We start from the raw sequence: 16,322 nt of genomic DNA, 5'->3' as shown, positions 1-16,322 counted from the left end.
AAGAAGTCAAAACCTCTGAATGTTTCCCCGGCCTTTCCAAGAGCAGTGTGCCACGAATCCTTACTACTTTTTGTATAGACCTAATTTTAGCACTAGCATTTTAGCACTCTGTTAGTGCTGCAATACTGAGCCAACAGAAAAAAATCTTAAAAAATAAATTCAGTGATTCCTGTAAATTCATATGTTGAAATCACATCTAGAAATCTAGAAAAGCATTAGTTTGACCACAAAGACAAATTTCATGATCACTTTTTGTCTTTTCCACATACTTTATTCATCATGTACGGTTATCTCTGGAATTAAAATTTTTAGAACTCAGTGTAGTCAAACTCCTTTTTTTAATGATCTAAAACCAAAAAGAATTCTAGTTGCTAATAGGTAATACAGGTTTCCAGTGCATAAATTCCAACATACAGCTGGAACATGAAGACTCAGATAATATATTCTGTAAATATTGAATATAAATATGAAGTATAATTCTAATAATTTTAGAGTTATATAAAGTTTTTAAAATCCAAGTTTTAATGGTCATGATAGGGCCAAGGAAGAATTCCCTGTCATTGTGTGCTTAGGGGCATCAGCTTTTTTTCATGTAGCATTTATCTTTGCAGATACAACTGCAGCAATAATTTCTCTCTACAGAATAGTTTTCTCATATTCTGACACAGAAAACGAGTTATGTATTTATTTTTAATATAAAACTCGACTTTAGAAAAGCCTTTTCAAGTGTAACCAGCAGCATAAGACATTATGTGATAAACGCTAGCAAGTTACACACAGAAAAGTTGGCGTATGGGATCTACAAAGCTAGCAAAGACAGCTGTTGCTTGACTGGCATGGATAGAAGCAACAGCTAAAGACACCCTTGGAAATGGTATTACCAGAACTGCAGCATGCGCACTCCAGAAAAGAATTTAAATACTCCACTAAAAGAAACGTCCACATCCTCATTAAGCAGGGGAAGAGCTACTATCTAGCAGAGATACCAATCCTACATATGATGAGATGCCTGTTTTTCAGAAAACTTTTTTCTATCTTTCTTCATACTACTGAGAAGCCTAGCAGCAAGAAACTCTTGCAAGAAGATCTGTTCCACTCTGACCTGCTTTGTTGGCTAAAAGCTGAAGTGCATCACTGACGCACAGCCTTTAAAGGGGCTATTTTGCACTACCATATTGCAGGGTAAAATTGTGACTAATCCAGACAGCCAAAAGCTCCTTTAGAATGATGGTACAGAACTGAACTCCGCTCTTTGCTCTTGATCAGCTAGCAGAGCAGGTGAGAATCTGCACTACATCAGTACATCTTCTGGCACCGTTACTTTGAAGTCTCAAAGTTACAACTGATCTTTTCAACGTTTCTAATCCTTTTTCTTTGGTGATCAGATACCTACTCTGACGCAGAACAAGAACACTGGAGTGCAAAACTTTGTTCCTTTGAACTCACATAAATAAAGCCATTTACGGTAGTCTGTTGTTTTTTAATGATACAAGTAAGTTTGAGGAATTAGGTCTTTTTGGTATATACAATGAAAAAATCCATTGAAAAAACCTGCAATCTATTTAAGTTACTGTAGGTGAACAAAATTTCAAGTAGAGACTTATCAGTTTAATATTAACACCTCAAAACCATTAGCTCATCAGCGATTCTCTGTTATGTTCAACAGAATAAATAACATTCTCTTTTTCAAAAGGGAGCCATCAGAACTGATGCAACTCTAAGAGCAGGGCAATATTAAACCTCAAAAGTCAAAGCAGCTTTCAGAAGAAACGTGCATCTATACAAAATATATAATTGATTTCTACTAATGTATATAACAAAACAAAGGATGAAAATATCAGTATTTGGGGCTAGAGAGTTAGTCATGCACAAAATCCAGTGGAACTGCATGTAGAAAAAAAAAGTATCGTGAAAATGTATTCGGTACAGGAAAACTGAATTACAGTTAGCTAAAAAGAGTACCAATGGCATGCTAATATGACAAGCCATCTTCACCTCTGAAGTAGATGAATCGTATAATTAAAACAGATTCTTTTGGCCAATTTAATTATAGACTTATTCGCACACCTATCTCAAAATTATTTTGCATTTTCATACTTGTGAACTCAACAGAAACATCATATTTTGTTCATGAAGCAACTGCACACCAGAAGAAGTTGGATGGATATATTGCTAGTACCATTCCAGTTACCTTGCATATTCTTCTAGAAACAGGACCAGACAACTGACAATCCCAACATAACAGACATATTTCACAGTAATGTTTCCTGAGTAAATATTCCCAGAAGCCCAGCTGCACAGGATATTTCCCAACTCTTGAGTGTACTACAGGGCAGATAACCAAGTGCACCTCACCTCACAATTCAGATACAGGCATTGTATGTTTGGGTCTTGGTATAGAACCTTAACCAAGCTCTAAGGGAAATATTTATAAAGCTTTTTTAGGATGATTTATAATCAAACTGCCAAAGCCCAAATGCTGGAACTTATTTCATCAGGGAAACAGCTTCAAAGCCACAGAAAGACGTTCTATATACTACATGAAGCACATTAAGGGATGCATCTACTTTTCTGTTAGCCAAAGTTGAAACGATCACTTTGACAAGATGAACATTAAAAATAAAGAATATTCCAATGGCCTTTTCCTTCCTCTATACATATCTTAGTTACATTTCATGCATTCATGACTTTTGGTAAATTTAACTCTAAGATGAGTCATAAGTAGTATTTATATTGCATTATAGACCAAATTTTGCTATGTGCTCTCTCATGCTCCTAAAAAACCCCAACTTTTAAAGCCTGTTTAACCCCTCTGCGATGCACAACCTAGACAAAAACAGCTCACACTGGCAAAATGTAGGCACATAAACCTCCGATGATCTTCCATTTTTTTAAATATAAAATAAAAAGCAACAGTGCCAAACTTTCCTGCTAAAGGAAACTATTTCAAAGGCATAATTTGTCTAAACTTGCATACTTTTTCATTATGGGCCGAACTCTAACTTAGAAGTATGCAGGGATTCAAGACTATGTTGTGGAGCACAACTGGCCCAACAGCATGCAGAAGAGAAGATTTTAACTGACAACAAAGCCAAAACAAGACACTGGGATCAGTAGTAGCAGCAGCTTCGAATCCTACCAGAACCAGTCCTTTTCTGCTGGACGTGGACGCTTCGTAGCAGATGTCAGTCTTCAACGTCCACAGTTCGTAACAAAGCAGATGGGCAACATCTTAAGACAGCGGGGACCATGAACTGCAGCAGCCACAGAGCTTGTACGCTTCCCCCTTCTGCCACTGCTACATGGAATGGCAACCTTTTGCACATGGATGGGCACACAGGGAGGGCAGTAATGCTATAGAGCTCCGCTGATAAACCCGACAGAGCTCATCTGCTGGTGTCGTGGGACCAACTGATGAAACATTTTACATTATACAAAGAAGTAGTAACAGATCCCTAGAAAAGTTCACATATAAAATACTGTACAGATGGTCACATTGATTAGGAACAAGGCTGAGGAATGGCTTTAACTAGTCTACCAACACATTAGCAACAAGTATGAAAAAATTAAAAAATGTGCCTACATTTCTCACCATGCATTCCCAGAGGTGCATCCAAGAATGACAGGCCAATTAAAATGTGGGCCTTCCCTATACTGCCAGCAAAATTAGGAACTGGAAAATTTTAATAGTAGCATTTCCCTGTTTTCAATTCACATTGAATATCAATTGCCCAGTTGAAGTTTAGTAACTCAATCTGTATATTAAAAAAATGTAATTTTTCTTGATACTAGAAAACAATTATTTCCCTTGTAAACCCAACACTGCAGAATTACAGAAGCAGCCAAGAGGTCAATAACCAGCAGGGAGAGCAACAACACAAAGCACATTGTGTTTTAATTTATAGGAATAAGTGGCCTCTCCTCTCTTTTCTTCCAGATATTGGTTTTGCTGTCTCTTTTTGTGATAGACGGTCTATCCCTTTTTTTAGCAGAAGGGATACCAGATTCATGACTTCCTGATACAGTTTTTCTTCTTAGACCTTCTTCATCATGCTGTTCTACAACTGGCCCGTTCCCTCCATCCAGAATGTGCCTCACAGCCTGGTCCTCTGGAGTGCAAACAGTGGTCCCACTTTCACTGCTACTCAGATCCAGATCTTCCAAGTAAAGGATCTTAGAATGTGGCATATTTTTTATGAAAGTTTTCTCTCTCTCCAGTTTCCTACTAGGATGATGCTCATTCATGTCCACACCAGAGTCCAGACTGGTATCATTACTCTCTGTTTTTCTGCCCTTTTTCAGATCTATGAAAGAATGCCTCACTTGAGCGATTGGCTTTCCATCCAAGGACACAAACCATGCTCGAGGGTGCGGAGATGGTTTTCCTTTAGAGAGTTCCAGTAGTGTTTGTTCTGAAATACCTTGAAGTTCAGATGAAAATGGAGTCATTACAACTGCTTCATTCAATGTCCCAGGAACAGAGACTGATTCCAGTAAGCTATTAGTATACCGGCCCCAGTTTGACGTTTGAGAAGGTAAGCCCTCTTCACTATCTAATGTACTGTTTTCATCTCTGCAGACAGAAGGCTGTGGATGAGAGTGCACTGGCATTTTCGGTAATGTTTGCATGTAACTGTCGCGATTCATGGGTTCCATCATGGGGCTATATACTAACTGCCCTTTTCTTGGCAAAGTTGCTGATTTAGCAGGATGCAATTGTTCTGGGGAGTGGAAAAGGTCAGAGGTTTGAAGAATGGCAATAGGTTGACTGTAAATATGCATTAGATGTTCTGGGATATGGGAAAGCCCATACATCTCCTCTTTCAGTGAAAGGTATCCGTTTTGGTCTTGAATGTCCCTAGGAGCCTGGGAAATAGTAGTGTTACTATGCTTTGGCTGCTGCAAATGCCTAACTCCAGCATTAGGCTCCAATGAATGGGCTGAATTCCTTGACTGACCCATCTGACAGGATGACTGATAAGAAGCATCCTCTGCGTAGATTTTAAAATTATCTCGTGATTTTCCATCTTCCATGTCTACGGACATCCTTCTTTGAGGGCTGTATGAAGAAATCTTCGGTGTATATAACTGTGACTTATCCTCCAACTTTAAAGACCCTTTGATAGCATTGATGTGATTTATGTGAGTTGTTGATGTTGTCTGGTCTTTTTTTATGACCTCCAGCTTAGTTGTATTTTTCTCCTTCTTTTGTGTCCGACCACATTTATCCCTATGCAAAAGAGATGCAAGGTGACTGTAGAGCATACTAGGAAATACTAGACTGCTGACTACCAGAGCTGAAGATTAGATTTTGGTTAAGAAGTTATAGTGTAATGTGATGTCACAAACTTAAAATGAAGTTCTGTAATAACTGTAATTTTTGAAGAAATATTAGACTACATATTATAGTTTAGCTAAGGAAACAAGTCTCAGCTTCAAAAGACTATTTTATCAACCTTAAATGCCATTCATGCTGAGCTTACTAGAGCCTCTCTTTTTGCTTACCTGCAGTAACAAAGAAGAACAGCAAAAAATCCAATGATAATGACAACAGTACCTCCCAGTATGGCCGTAAGGAACACTGTGTGATAGGCTGTTATGTCCTTGGAAACCGCACTAATAATGGATTCTACATTGTCAAACAAAACCAGACAAGAATTAGTTCTCAAAAACAAATAATTCCACTTGATATGCAGAGCTGTAGCTAATAAATTAAACTGTACTTTTCCAGTGATTTTGTGTTCCTATGGCACTACGTTCATCCTTCCCTTTTCACCTTGCTATTTCAGCAAACTAGAAAATAGACAAACAGTGGTTACAATATAATGAAGCTTAAAGGGTCATCTCAAGTACTAAAGCCTTACCGTGACACCTACTCAATTCCCGTCAAATTACACTGGTATTAGTAGTCCAAACTGACTCAGAAGCCTGGTCTACATTTTCTACTTAGTGCTTCTGTCAGAAAGTGCTGTTTTTAAATTTTGATGTCATATTTCTCCAATAAGATTCCCTTCATATGAATTTGCAAAACATGCAACAAGTCTACATAAAACAGAATCCCCTGGGACCATTCTACCCAAGACTAATTTTCTTGTTGTATTTCCTCCTGTCATACATGATCCTCAACAGTAAGGGATACAGTCCTGCTGATTTTTAGATCCCCATAGTTATAGGTCCCCTGCAGGCTTCTTCCAAAAGATGGCAACAGTATAAACATATAAGTTCAAATACAATCTGGACTTTTCCCCCTACAGCATTTGAAGTTCTAGGAAATGGTTATATGCACAAAGGCACACTATCAGGATTCAAACAAAAGTTATCCAGCTGTTGAAATTGCATGTCTTTTTTCCCCTGTTGTTAAATAAAGCAATCAAACTGACAGCCTTATGATACATTGTTACTTGGGTTACTCAGTAATTTCTTTGCCAGTTGTTGCAATACCTCTTGTTCCAGGCAGTGGAGCTGCTATCCAGTAGCCTAAGTGTTGAGCAGTATATGTCCATACTAATTGACCATCTGCTTCCTTTACCATTCCTAACCCACGGCTTACCCAAGCACCTGAAAAAAAACCAGGACAAAAATATTGCACATGCCATGCAGGATTCTGCTATACCTCAAACTATTAGCAATTAAGCTATTACCAAAAATACACAAGGTCACAAGAAAAACTGAAACTTCTGACCTATACGCTATTTATTACACAGCTTTAGCTAAACATACTAACTTTCTCTCTTGACAATTTCATTGCAAATATCCCTGTGTGGACATTTACTTTGAAACAAAGCATCAACATTACTTACCAGAATTAATTTAATATAATTCATTTTCTATTAACAAATATCTTTCATAGATAGGCACACAAATAATTTGAAAAATCCTATTATATGAGTTTAAGCATGTATGAAGGCCAAGACTAAAAATTCAAGGAGCAGGTAATTTAAGCATATGAATACAAGTTTAACATTAGCTAGCAGCACTTAGTGAGAAAGCATTTTAATCTAATAAGCTACTATAGGATAAACAATGTCTTGAATGTGTCTCTCCTCCTCCCTGCCGCAAGGCAGAAACAGTTCAGTTAGCCCAAGGAAGGTCTATTGTTAGGACACAAATTCCACACCATCTGTTTGGCAACGCAGAGGACAGGTATTATGGTATGCCAGCTTCTATGGTTAATAAAGCATGTAGTAGAAGAGACAGAATTATACTTAGCGCGCTTGAACACATTTATTGTGGGCCATCTGTGAAATTCTAAGGACAGAAAACAACCTCATATAAACAACCTTACATTTTCAAACTGCAAATACTGAGAAGGAGAGAGAACCACCAGCTTTTTTAAAACAATAACCAAAGAATGCAAAAAGTATAATTCATATAAGCCCTATAATTTCAATTTTCCTCCAGGACCCTTTTTTTAGCAAAGCAAAAGGAAATATCAACCAGACAGGAGGTAAAGATGAGAACTGACACATGCCACATACGCGTGCATGCACAGACACACACACACAAAGTATCACTCGGCAGTAAAACTTGCAGCCTTCTCCTGGTACTTGTGATGGCTGGCAGAGGGGAATAGCAGCAGCAGCCACCTAGAGCCCTGAAAGAGATGGTTTCTCAGTTACCTGGAAAAATCTCTTGTCCAGACTCGGGAGCAAGACCAGCCAGAAGAGTCTGCCATCCCTAACTCTCATATTGAGGCAACAACAACAACAGATCCTCAAATTCTCTGTCCTCTCAACTCTAAGGCAAGATGTCACTATACTGCAAAACTACTATTTTACAAGTGTAGAGGGTGGGCTGCTTACAGGCAGGTAAAACACAACACAAAACACCACATATAAAAGGCAAAAAAAATTCTAGGTCTCCAGAAGTTCTATCTTGACTGAACAGATCTATAAGAGCCTATATAATCTCTGTTGTCCTCTTCAGCAAATTATATCTCCCTCCCAATATACTCCATAGGAAATAGTACGTATTAAGAAAAACACTGAAATGTGATGAGTAAGCACATATTCTCTATGATTTACTGCCATTCAAACAGAATGATATCGTTCTCAACGTAATGTTGCAATGCAAGCTTTCTTTTTTTTTTTTTGTAAGTCTATTAAAATCCACAAAGTACTTTTAGTACTAATGAGGCAAAATATTTCGTAAGAAAGAAGCCACATTCAATATACATCAACAAATTCTGCGTTTACAGCAGCTGGAATATAATTACAAAAGCTCATTTTCCAGGAACAGTCTCAGTACTATTACACTTCGAGTAACCCCAGGGAATACTGCACGAGCAGACATGTGAAAGCAGTTTCTATCTTTTTTCTGGTGCATATAGATCAGTCTACACAACATCAAACACAGATCTGTTCCCTTACCACTATCAATACTGACATGGAAGCTCTGATTACCATTATGACATATTACGCAAGGACTTCAGAGTTTAAAAGTGTGCATCAACATCTTGCTGGGGACATCCCGCATGCAACATCTTGGATGCCAGAGCCTCATTATTCAGTGCAGTGGTAGCTCTCTATTCAGCTCAGATGGAGGCCTACTGCTACTTATGGACGCTCTTGAATGCTTGCTGGAGAGCTGAGGTGTTCAGCTGTCCTCAGCCACCAGAACCTTGACTAAGGAATGCCTTGCTATTACTCAGTTACCTTAGAAAAAAGTCATTTTGCATGTCAGATCAAACGTAAAAATAAAAGAAACATATTTAAGAATAAACATCCAGAACAGTGAATACAGTTGCAAGTTTTCACTGTAGAGAAGAGATGAGGAAGTGAAAGAAAAATTGTAAGTTAAGAGTTATGCCCAAAAAGTCTCTCTTCTTGTCCACAGTCCTCCTTGTCCTCTCCTCAGCAAGCAGCAGTGAAGGCTCCATGCAAACACTACACCTCAGTGAGCACCCATCACAAACAATCTACCTTTACGGAATCTCTATCAGAGTACACCCCATCTGAGAGGAAAAACACAACTGTTTTAATTGGTTTTACTGGGTCAGCATGCCATGCTCCTGCTCTTGCTCTGCCCCCAAGGTCAACATGCCTAAGTAGGCATGTTGAGTAGGCCCCTCAACACCGACATACACACCTTACGCTTGTTTATACTCTAACCTGACCCTGTGCCAAGCTGCTTTAGCTCTGTCAACTTTTTGTTTTAATAACATTGTTGACCTAGTTTTCTGTTTAGTGAGTTAAAACAGCTCAGCATAGGTACAGATGAGCACAGGAGCTGGTAAAAGTGGCTGTGGCAGGAAGAAATTAAAACCCCTTGTGCTATTTTACAATGTCAGATGAAAACCCTTTCTTTGATGAAGAACGCTATCTCTTACACCAGTTACCCCGCTGAAGTTTTCTAGGTGTATAGACAGACTTAATCTTCTATGCCAAAACCTATTCTATTCACTCTTTTCCCAGGAGACAACCTAGTCAATTTTTTATTAGCATGTTCTTAATTCAAATTAATGTTCTTTGGTTGTTCTTCATTAAGATGATCAGTTTCTTTCCTGAACATGTAAACAATGCTTTGTTAGAGTTGGTGTCCTCTCCTGTACTTCCAACAGCTGAAAAATAGCTTTTTGCCTTAATAAGGAGTAAGACACCTACCTCTTCACTCACTTGCCCATTTCAAGACGAAGTGTGAAGGCAAGTATAAGGTACAACGTAAGACAATCAGTACCCTAATGCACACTCACCTAACACAGGACATCTAAATGGGATAAGTGTATGTAGCTCATTACTCACTCTTGACTAAAATCAGACATGACGGGATGACAAAAGGTTTAGAATGTCTAATCCCCAGCCTCCTCTTCCCATGCACACTGTAAGAACTATGTTGTTCCCTTTGATAACTCTTATTTCCCCTTCATTTCACTTTCTGAATTGCTTTTGTTAACTGAAGTAGTATCTATTCCAGTTTTAGTGCCAAAGGATCTTTAGAGCTATACCCTAGGAAACAAAGCATCCAAATTTCCAATTCTGATTTGTTTTCTCTTAAGAAGGCATTCACAAAATTACCAGGCTTAAAATTTAACATCACCTAAAATGTATGTTCCCTGAATCCTTAGCCTCCCATAAAAATAAAAATCCATTACATTAAAAATTTGTTCAATAGGAATGCTAATGAATTTTACCAAAGCTTTTTGAACTAATGAAAGCAGGGAAATTCCTTTGAACAATTCAAGCTAGTCAATCAAAAAACAATACAGAATCCCTAACAAAATATGTGACTATTTACCACCACCTCATATATTAGTGCCATCACTGTTCCATGACATACAGTGTCATGTGCCCAAAACTATATACATGTGCTAAAAGGTAGAATAACAAATAACTTAGCCCACTTACCAGTTTTCATATCGAATGTCCATGCAGGTATAGCATCTCCTGATTTTACAGTACTTGTGGGAAGAGGAAGTGTAATCTGAATGGGACCATTTACTTTCAGTTCTTTCCCAGTCAAAAGAACATTTACGCATATTGCAGCAAGAGGAGCTAATTCCATGCTTTTGAAACCTGAATGTGAGAAATATCTTGTCTGTAATTCTCCATTCGTAGTGTATTTTTAAAAAAAAAATATTTAGAATTAAGAATCTATCCTCATTATAACTAAAGGCAAGCCCTCATTCACATCCAGCTACACAGTCAGCTGTCACCAACTTGGTCAAATAAAAATCAACATTTCTTCTCTTCTGGACTTTTAAAATAAACCAGTCATTTCTATACCAAATCTGTAAAAGAGAAACAGACTGTTGACGTATAGGTTCAATGCTGACTGTAGAACCAACAATTAGACAAAACTTGGCTTGGGGGAAGAAAGGTTTTTCCCCTCAGATAATTTGATTACAAAATAGCTAAGCTATGTGAAATATAGATAATATAAGAATTTTAGTATAATTGCAATATACATAACATCGAATCAAAGTGAAGACATATGCAAATATATGACTGCTGCATTTCTCCTTAGTTGAACAGTCCTCTTAAACTTTCCTGTAAGGATTAACTTTCTAATTTGGCAGTTACAATTAACTGAATAGTTAATCATGAGGCTTGTCAAAGCACTCAAAGGAAATGTTGCATATACAAAACTTTACAATGCAGGCTGAAAGTTTGTTTCCTTTGTTTTCCTTACACTAATTTGCAAATAATTCAGAATGCACAATATGACAGGACAGTGAAAGAAGCTGAAACAGAATTAGTGAGTACCAGAATAATGTCAAATCTAAGCAAGCTGTTAGAAGCTGGTTGTGAGAAAACTCCTGGTGCATCAGATACCAATTAGCTTCCACCTGCCCTAAAAGGAAGCCTATTCCTTTAGGAGTATATGAATAATTTAAAACACATGCCAGACAGATTGGAAAGAAAACTCGAAGGCGATAAACACTGCTTATTCTCTTATGCTTTACATTTACAGAGATGAAATATAGATAAAAAAGGTTTTAAAATATGTAAGTCAAGATATCGATATATATGATGATTTTAATTCAATGAAAATTAAAGAAGAGAGCACGACAAGTTCAAGCAAGCCATGTAGTGGCCTCCCCATGTGCTGCAATAAATTTAAGAGCCTCATGGCTTCAGGTCCACTGGGAATAGAAAGAAAAGAACAAAAGAAAGATTGAACTGCACACCGTACAATCTACCAGAGATTACTGTATTTATGCAAATAAAAAAATATCTGATAGAATGACAAATACCAAAAAAGATACAACTGCATATCAGCAGAGTTACAATGACTCATGAAACCACTTACTGCTTCTCCAGTGAAAGAGATGCACAGAAAACAGTATTACAATTGTGCTCTGTATACATAATGACTACTTGGTTTCAGACAGGCTTATGCAGATTAACTGTCTGTGAGCCAAACTAGAGCTTCCATACAATTTTTATGCTAGGTGTAAAGCTCCTAGAGCCAACCATTCTAGTGAAAATGCAGAAAACCTCACAGCTGAAGTCAACTGCTGCAGTTTCACTGATTTCTTTAGGTTCACCTAGTTTACACTCTGGCCATAACCATGTTTTTAAGGTGTTTAATAAACCAGTTCCACAGTCTCATAAAATCCTGAACATACAAATATACACACACACACACAGAGATATATATAAAAAGCAGACTCTGAAGGACTATTTCAGTGTAGTAAGATATGTTATGTTCTTATACTACATGGAACAAGATAAAGAGTGACATCAATTACTCACCTGATGTGTTTATAGCTTACTCCTATAGAACAAAGCTTTGTGATGTAATGCAATGGAAACAGGTTCAGGCCCTTTTAATTTGAGCGTATGTTTTTGTGAAACCCTGTGCACTCATACGCATTACAATTTGAAGATTTCTTCTTTTAAAAAAATTCTTAAACAACATATTTACATACCTGATTTATTTAGAAGAATTCCTGTTGCATAGAGAAAGCTGTCCACTTTCAAAAATTGCTCTGGCACTGTCAGATAGGCTGTAACATTTGTAATATGGTGATTTGTTGGAAGCTTGATTAAAAATTTTGGAAACTGAACACTTGGTTGAGATTTGGCATCTGTAAAAGAGTAATATTTTGTCTTAGCAATGCTAAAACATAAAAACTGTTTTTAATACTGTTCAGAAATCCATTTAGCATAACAACCTGTTTTCACCCATTTTCTCCACAGTTTGTGTATTTCTAGTCTAGCACTTACCACAGCCACACACACAGCTACACAATTAACTGAAAATCTGGTTTTGAGTACATAGGTATTATATGAGAATACGAACATGCTTAATTTTTTTCTTGTATGTGTACAGATGGTTATCACAAAGTGTTCAGACTATGGTCTGCATACACTGAACTTACCAGACAGTTTTCCAGTAATTAAGACAGTATCTTCAAACAGCCATACATTAGCTTGACTTTGTGGGAATAATGAAAGCGTCACAGATGAGTATACTGTGGAAAGCAATAATATCTGTTACACTGGGCAACCGAAAAAAATCCTGTAAGATCTCCAATTCTGAAGCAATAGTGAATAGAGCAGTTAAAAAAAGAGAGTATATGAAGACTGGATAAATAAATTACTCCTGTTGTCCAGAGCAGGAATTTTAGTGGTTACGCAGGAAGACCTCTCTTGTAGGTTTGCTACTACTGTCTTATGCCTTCTATGGATAAACAAGTGGCTAGAATTCTTAAGAGTCCATCTCTTAAAAAAAAAAAAACCAAAACAAAAAACCCATATAACTTTAAGAGCATGCAATAGTTAAAACAGGAAAACTTGTGAGGAAACACTGCTGAAAGGAAGTTAACACAACAGGTTATACCTGTTATACAGGACTCAAAGCATTGGCACTCCAGGAATCACTGAAGACAACATGATTTTTGTCAAAACACATTTTGTCAAAACACATTCTTGTCAAAACACAACCCTTTGCTAAGTCTAGGTAAACAATTTCTCAGAATACACTAACAGCATCGCAATATAACCTACTTAAGAGTTAAAAAGGGCTATTTTCTGTTTTACAATAATAAGAATTTTGACAAGTCTAACAGATCATTCACCCTTACACCTGCATTGACATGCACCACCTCCCTTGACTGACTTCATTCGGTCATTTTCAGTTGACAGTAACTACCCAGACTGCTGAAGAAGAGAGAAATTTAATTACCGACAGATACAGTTCAATAATAGGACTGTAAGACGCTTACGTACTTGGCATTCTCCCAGTCTTCCAAGGCAAAGGTGTTAACATGTAGCCATCCTTGTACGATAGGATAGTTAAGCTTAATCCTAATTTGTAGGGAACTTTTATTAATACTGCTCCATTGTTTCCAGTAAGAGTAGAATTTGTCTTCGTGTAGTTAACAAACACTTCTACAACCGCTTGTCGCAGGTACTGATGACTGATGATGTCATTTACTTGAACTTTTAGCGTAAAAACAGATCCTATTAACAGAAAGAAAAAACAGGAGGTCATAATACATCATAACTAAGGACCATAACTTAAATTTGTAAGGAAGTCCTCGAGTTTATGCCTTAGCTATTCATCCACTTTACAGTGGATCTCTATCTCAACAGAGGGTAAACTCTGGCCAAAGGGACGGGTAAATTGTACAAGTATATACCACAGAGAAGAAGGAAGCAAAAAAACTTGAGATGGGGCACAAAGATGCCAAAAAGTGTTTACCAAACTCAGCAAATATAATACCTAACCAATTAAAAAAAAGATACGTTATTATCATAAATTATCATAAATTTAAGAAGTTATTATCATAACTTAAAATATCTATGAACCACTGTTAAAAATATTTCAAATAACATCAATATTCCGGTATTTTGGTTACAGGCATAGTGCTACTCAACACCATTGCACTACTTTATACCCAAATATTTTCAAACACATTAATTATGAACATGCATTTCTATTTAGGTCAAATGTCAGGCTAAGTTTGTTTGAAATTTATCTACATAAAATTGCAGTTCAATTTCATTACGTTATCTCCTCTATAACTGAGATTGACATTGCATCATGAGATTACTACCATTGACCTTGATTTAAATGAAAAGGCCTTGAGAAGCCGAGCGTAATCCATAAACAGTATGTAGTAAAGATATCCAAGTTAGGCCTCTCTGAAATAAGTATTTATTTAGATCTATTGTATGTATGGAGCATACCATATATTCAAACAAAAAATGACCTGCACGCAACAAAAGCTACATTGGACTCAATTTATTACTATTTATCGCATACACAGCAAAAACTTACCAGCCACGCCAGTTTGATTCTCTACAGTGTCATAGAAAAATCTACATCTCCTTGTGCAAATTAATATATACTTTCAAAAAAAGAAAAAAGATCCCAGTGGCACTTGAACATATTTGACTAAAACAGAAAATGCACGATAATCTTAGAACAATGTCATTTGTCTTCTTTTCCTTATGCATGATATTTCAACAACAAAATTGCTTTTAAATTCCTGTTGCTTGAGGGTTTTTAAATCAGATAATGATCAAAAAAAAAAATTATGTAATGTAAGCGAATTATGGCTACTAAACACATCTTCCAAGCATTGATCCCGTTACAGATATACTAGCATGACTCCAGTGGTTTCCAAAACTTGGAAGACAGGTCATTTGACCTTGGCCAACAACTATTTAAAAGGCTACTAAATAGGGAAAGCAGACTGTGTACAATATTCTGATCCTGTAATCACTTGCAAGCCAGGAGTACCTCATGAAATGGTATTTAAAATACAAGAAATTCAGTAGTACAAAATTCAAGCTCATGCCGGTAGGAACCAATACCAGAAATGCCTGGTATAAACTAGTACTTTAACAGCTGGAATCAAGTCAGGAGAAAAAGAGCCTAGTATTAACAGCTGAAATAAGTCACAAAAAAAATGAAAACCTTGAATGTACTCAGAGAGACACTGTCTTTCAATCATTTCACACTTTTAATGTGTATTTTTCCATTTCCTGCTAACAAAAAGCCTAATGAAAACACAGGGGTGGGGGAATCGCTACATTCCTCCTCCACTATTAGTAAATTCAAAGGTTATTTTGTGCATAAATAGTTCTTCCTCTCATTTCCTTCAGTTACAGCCATATTAAAACCCACTTTTTTTAGAAGCTTTTGCTTGAAAAAAAAAATAGACTGCAAAAATGTAGAAAGCTATACTATTTTCACTCTTCCTCATAATGAACTGACAAACATCATTGGCTGCTTTTAGCCATGCTCAACTTTCATTACTTCTTTCTCCTATGGGTTCAGAAATTGCCACAGCATTTTTCAAAACCGATACTCTGCCTGAAATGGTGTTGAGAAGATGCAGAAGCGTGGTTGTAAATGCAGACTGAAATCCTGGGGGGGTTACTGAGACAAAGGTCTCCCATGTGAAAACAGACAGTCTTATACGATGCAAACTCTGGAAGAGTAATTACCTGCATATTACTGTCATATGTAAGTAGCAGTTATTCAAGTGAAAAATGCTCACTTCATACCCGCTAATATTAAGACAAAGATTAAAGGAGACTCGATCCCTAGCTCTCATTGCTTTTGACTTTATCTTTTGTGCTAACACAACAGTCTTCCTGACAAGAGAAAGCATGCCAATGGGCTGGGAGTTGTTCCCTCCCTGCAAGTAATATATACGAAAAAATCATTTAGATTTTCTAATATCAACCAGAATATACTCTGCCAACAAGTCACTTGAAGTTTGTGTGCAATGATTTTGCTTTTTTTTTTTTAAATCTTTCCATTCCTCAATAGTAACAGTGCAGAAGACACAAGCTCACAATATTATGCCAGTGAATCCCAATGCTAGTGAAATGACAATATATAAAAAAATCCCAGTTAAAAAA

The 16,322-nt window shown here is 36.9% G+C and overlaps 1 protein-coding gene across 1 annotated transcript; it reads right to left on the bottom strand.

Annotated features, from left to right (window-relative positions):
• Positions 1-3,894: 3,894 nt before the first annotated feature.
• Positions 3,895-13,754, bottom strand: FAM171B (family with sequence similarity 171 member B). The gene is made up of 7 exons (XM_050900396.1): positions 13,674-13,754; positions 12,824-12,916; positions 12,371-12,529; positions 10,344-10,511; positions 6,442-6,558; positions 5,506-5,629; positions 3,895-5,230 (listed from the first exon to the last, which is right to left on the bottom strand). Exons 1-7 carry the CDS (start codon positions 13,711-13,713, stop codon positions 3,895-3,897), a joined length of 2,037 nt encoding a protein of 678 aa, XP_050756353.1. The 5' UTR covers positions 13,714-13,754.
• Between the last annotated feature and the right edge of the window lie 2,568 nt (positions 13,755-16,322).

This window comes from Gymnogyps californianus, chromosome 7 (assembly GCF_018139145.2).
Source record: "Gymnogyps californianus isolate 813 chromosome 7, ASM1813914v2, whole genome shotgun sequence".
Taxonomy (NCBI): domain Eukaryota; kingdom Metazoa; phylum Chordata; class Aves; order Accipitriformes; family Cathartidae; genus Gymnogyps; species Gymnogyps californianus.
This window is presented reverse-complemented; position numbering and strand designations above follow the sequence as displayed.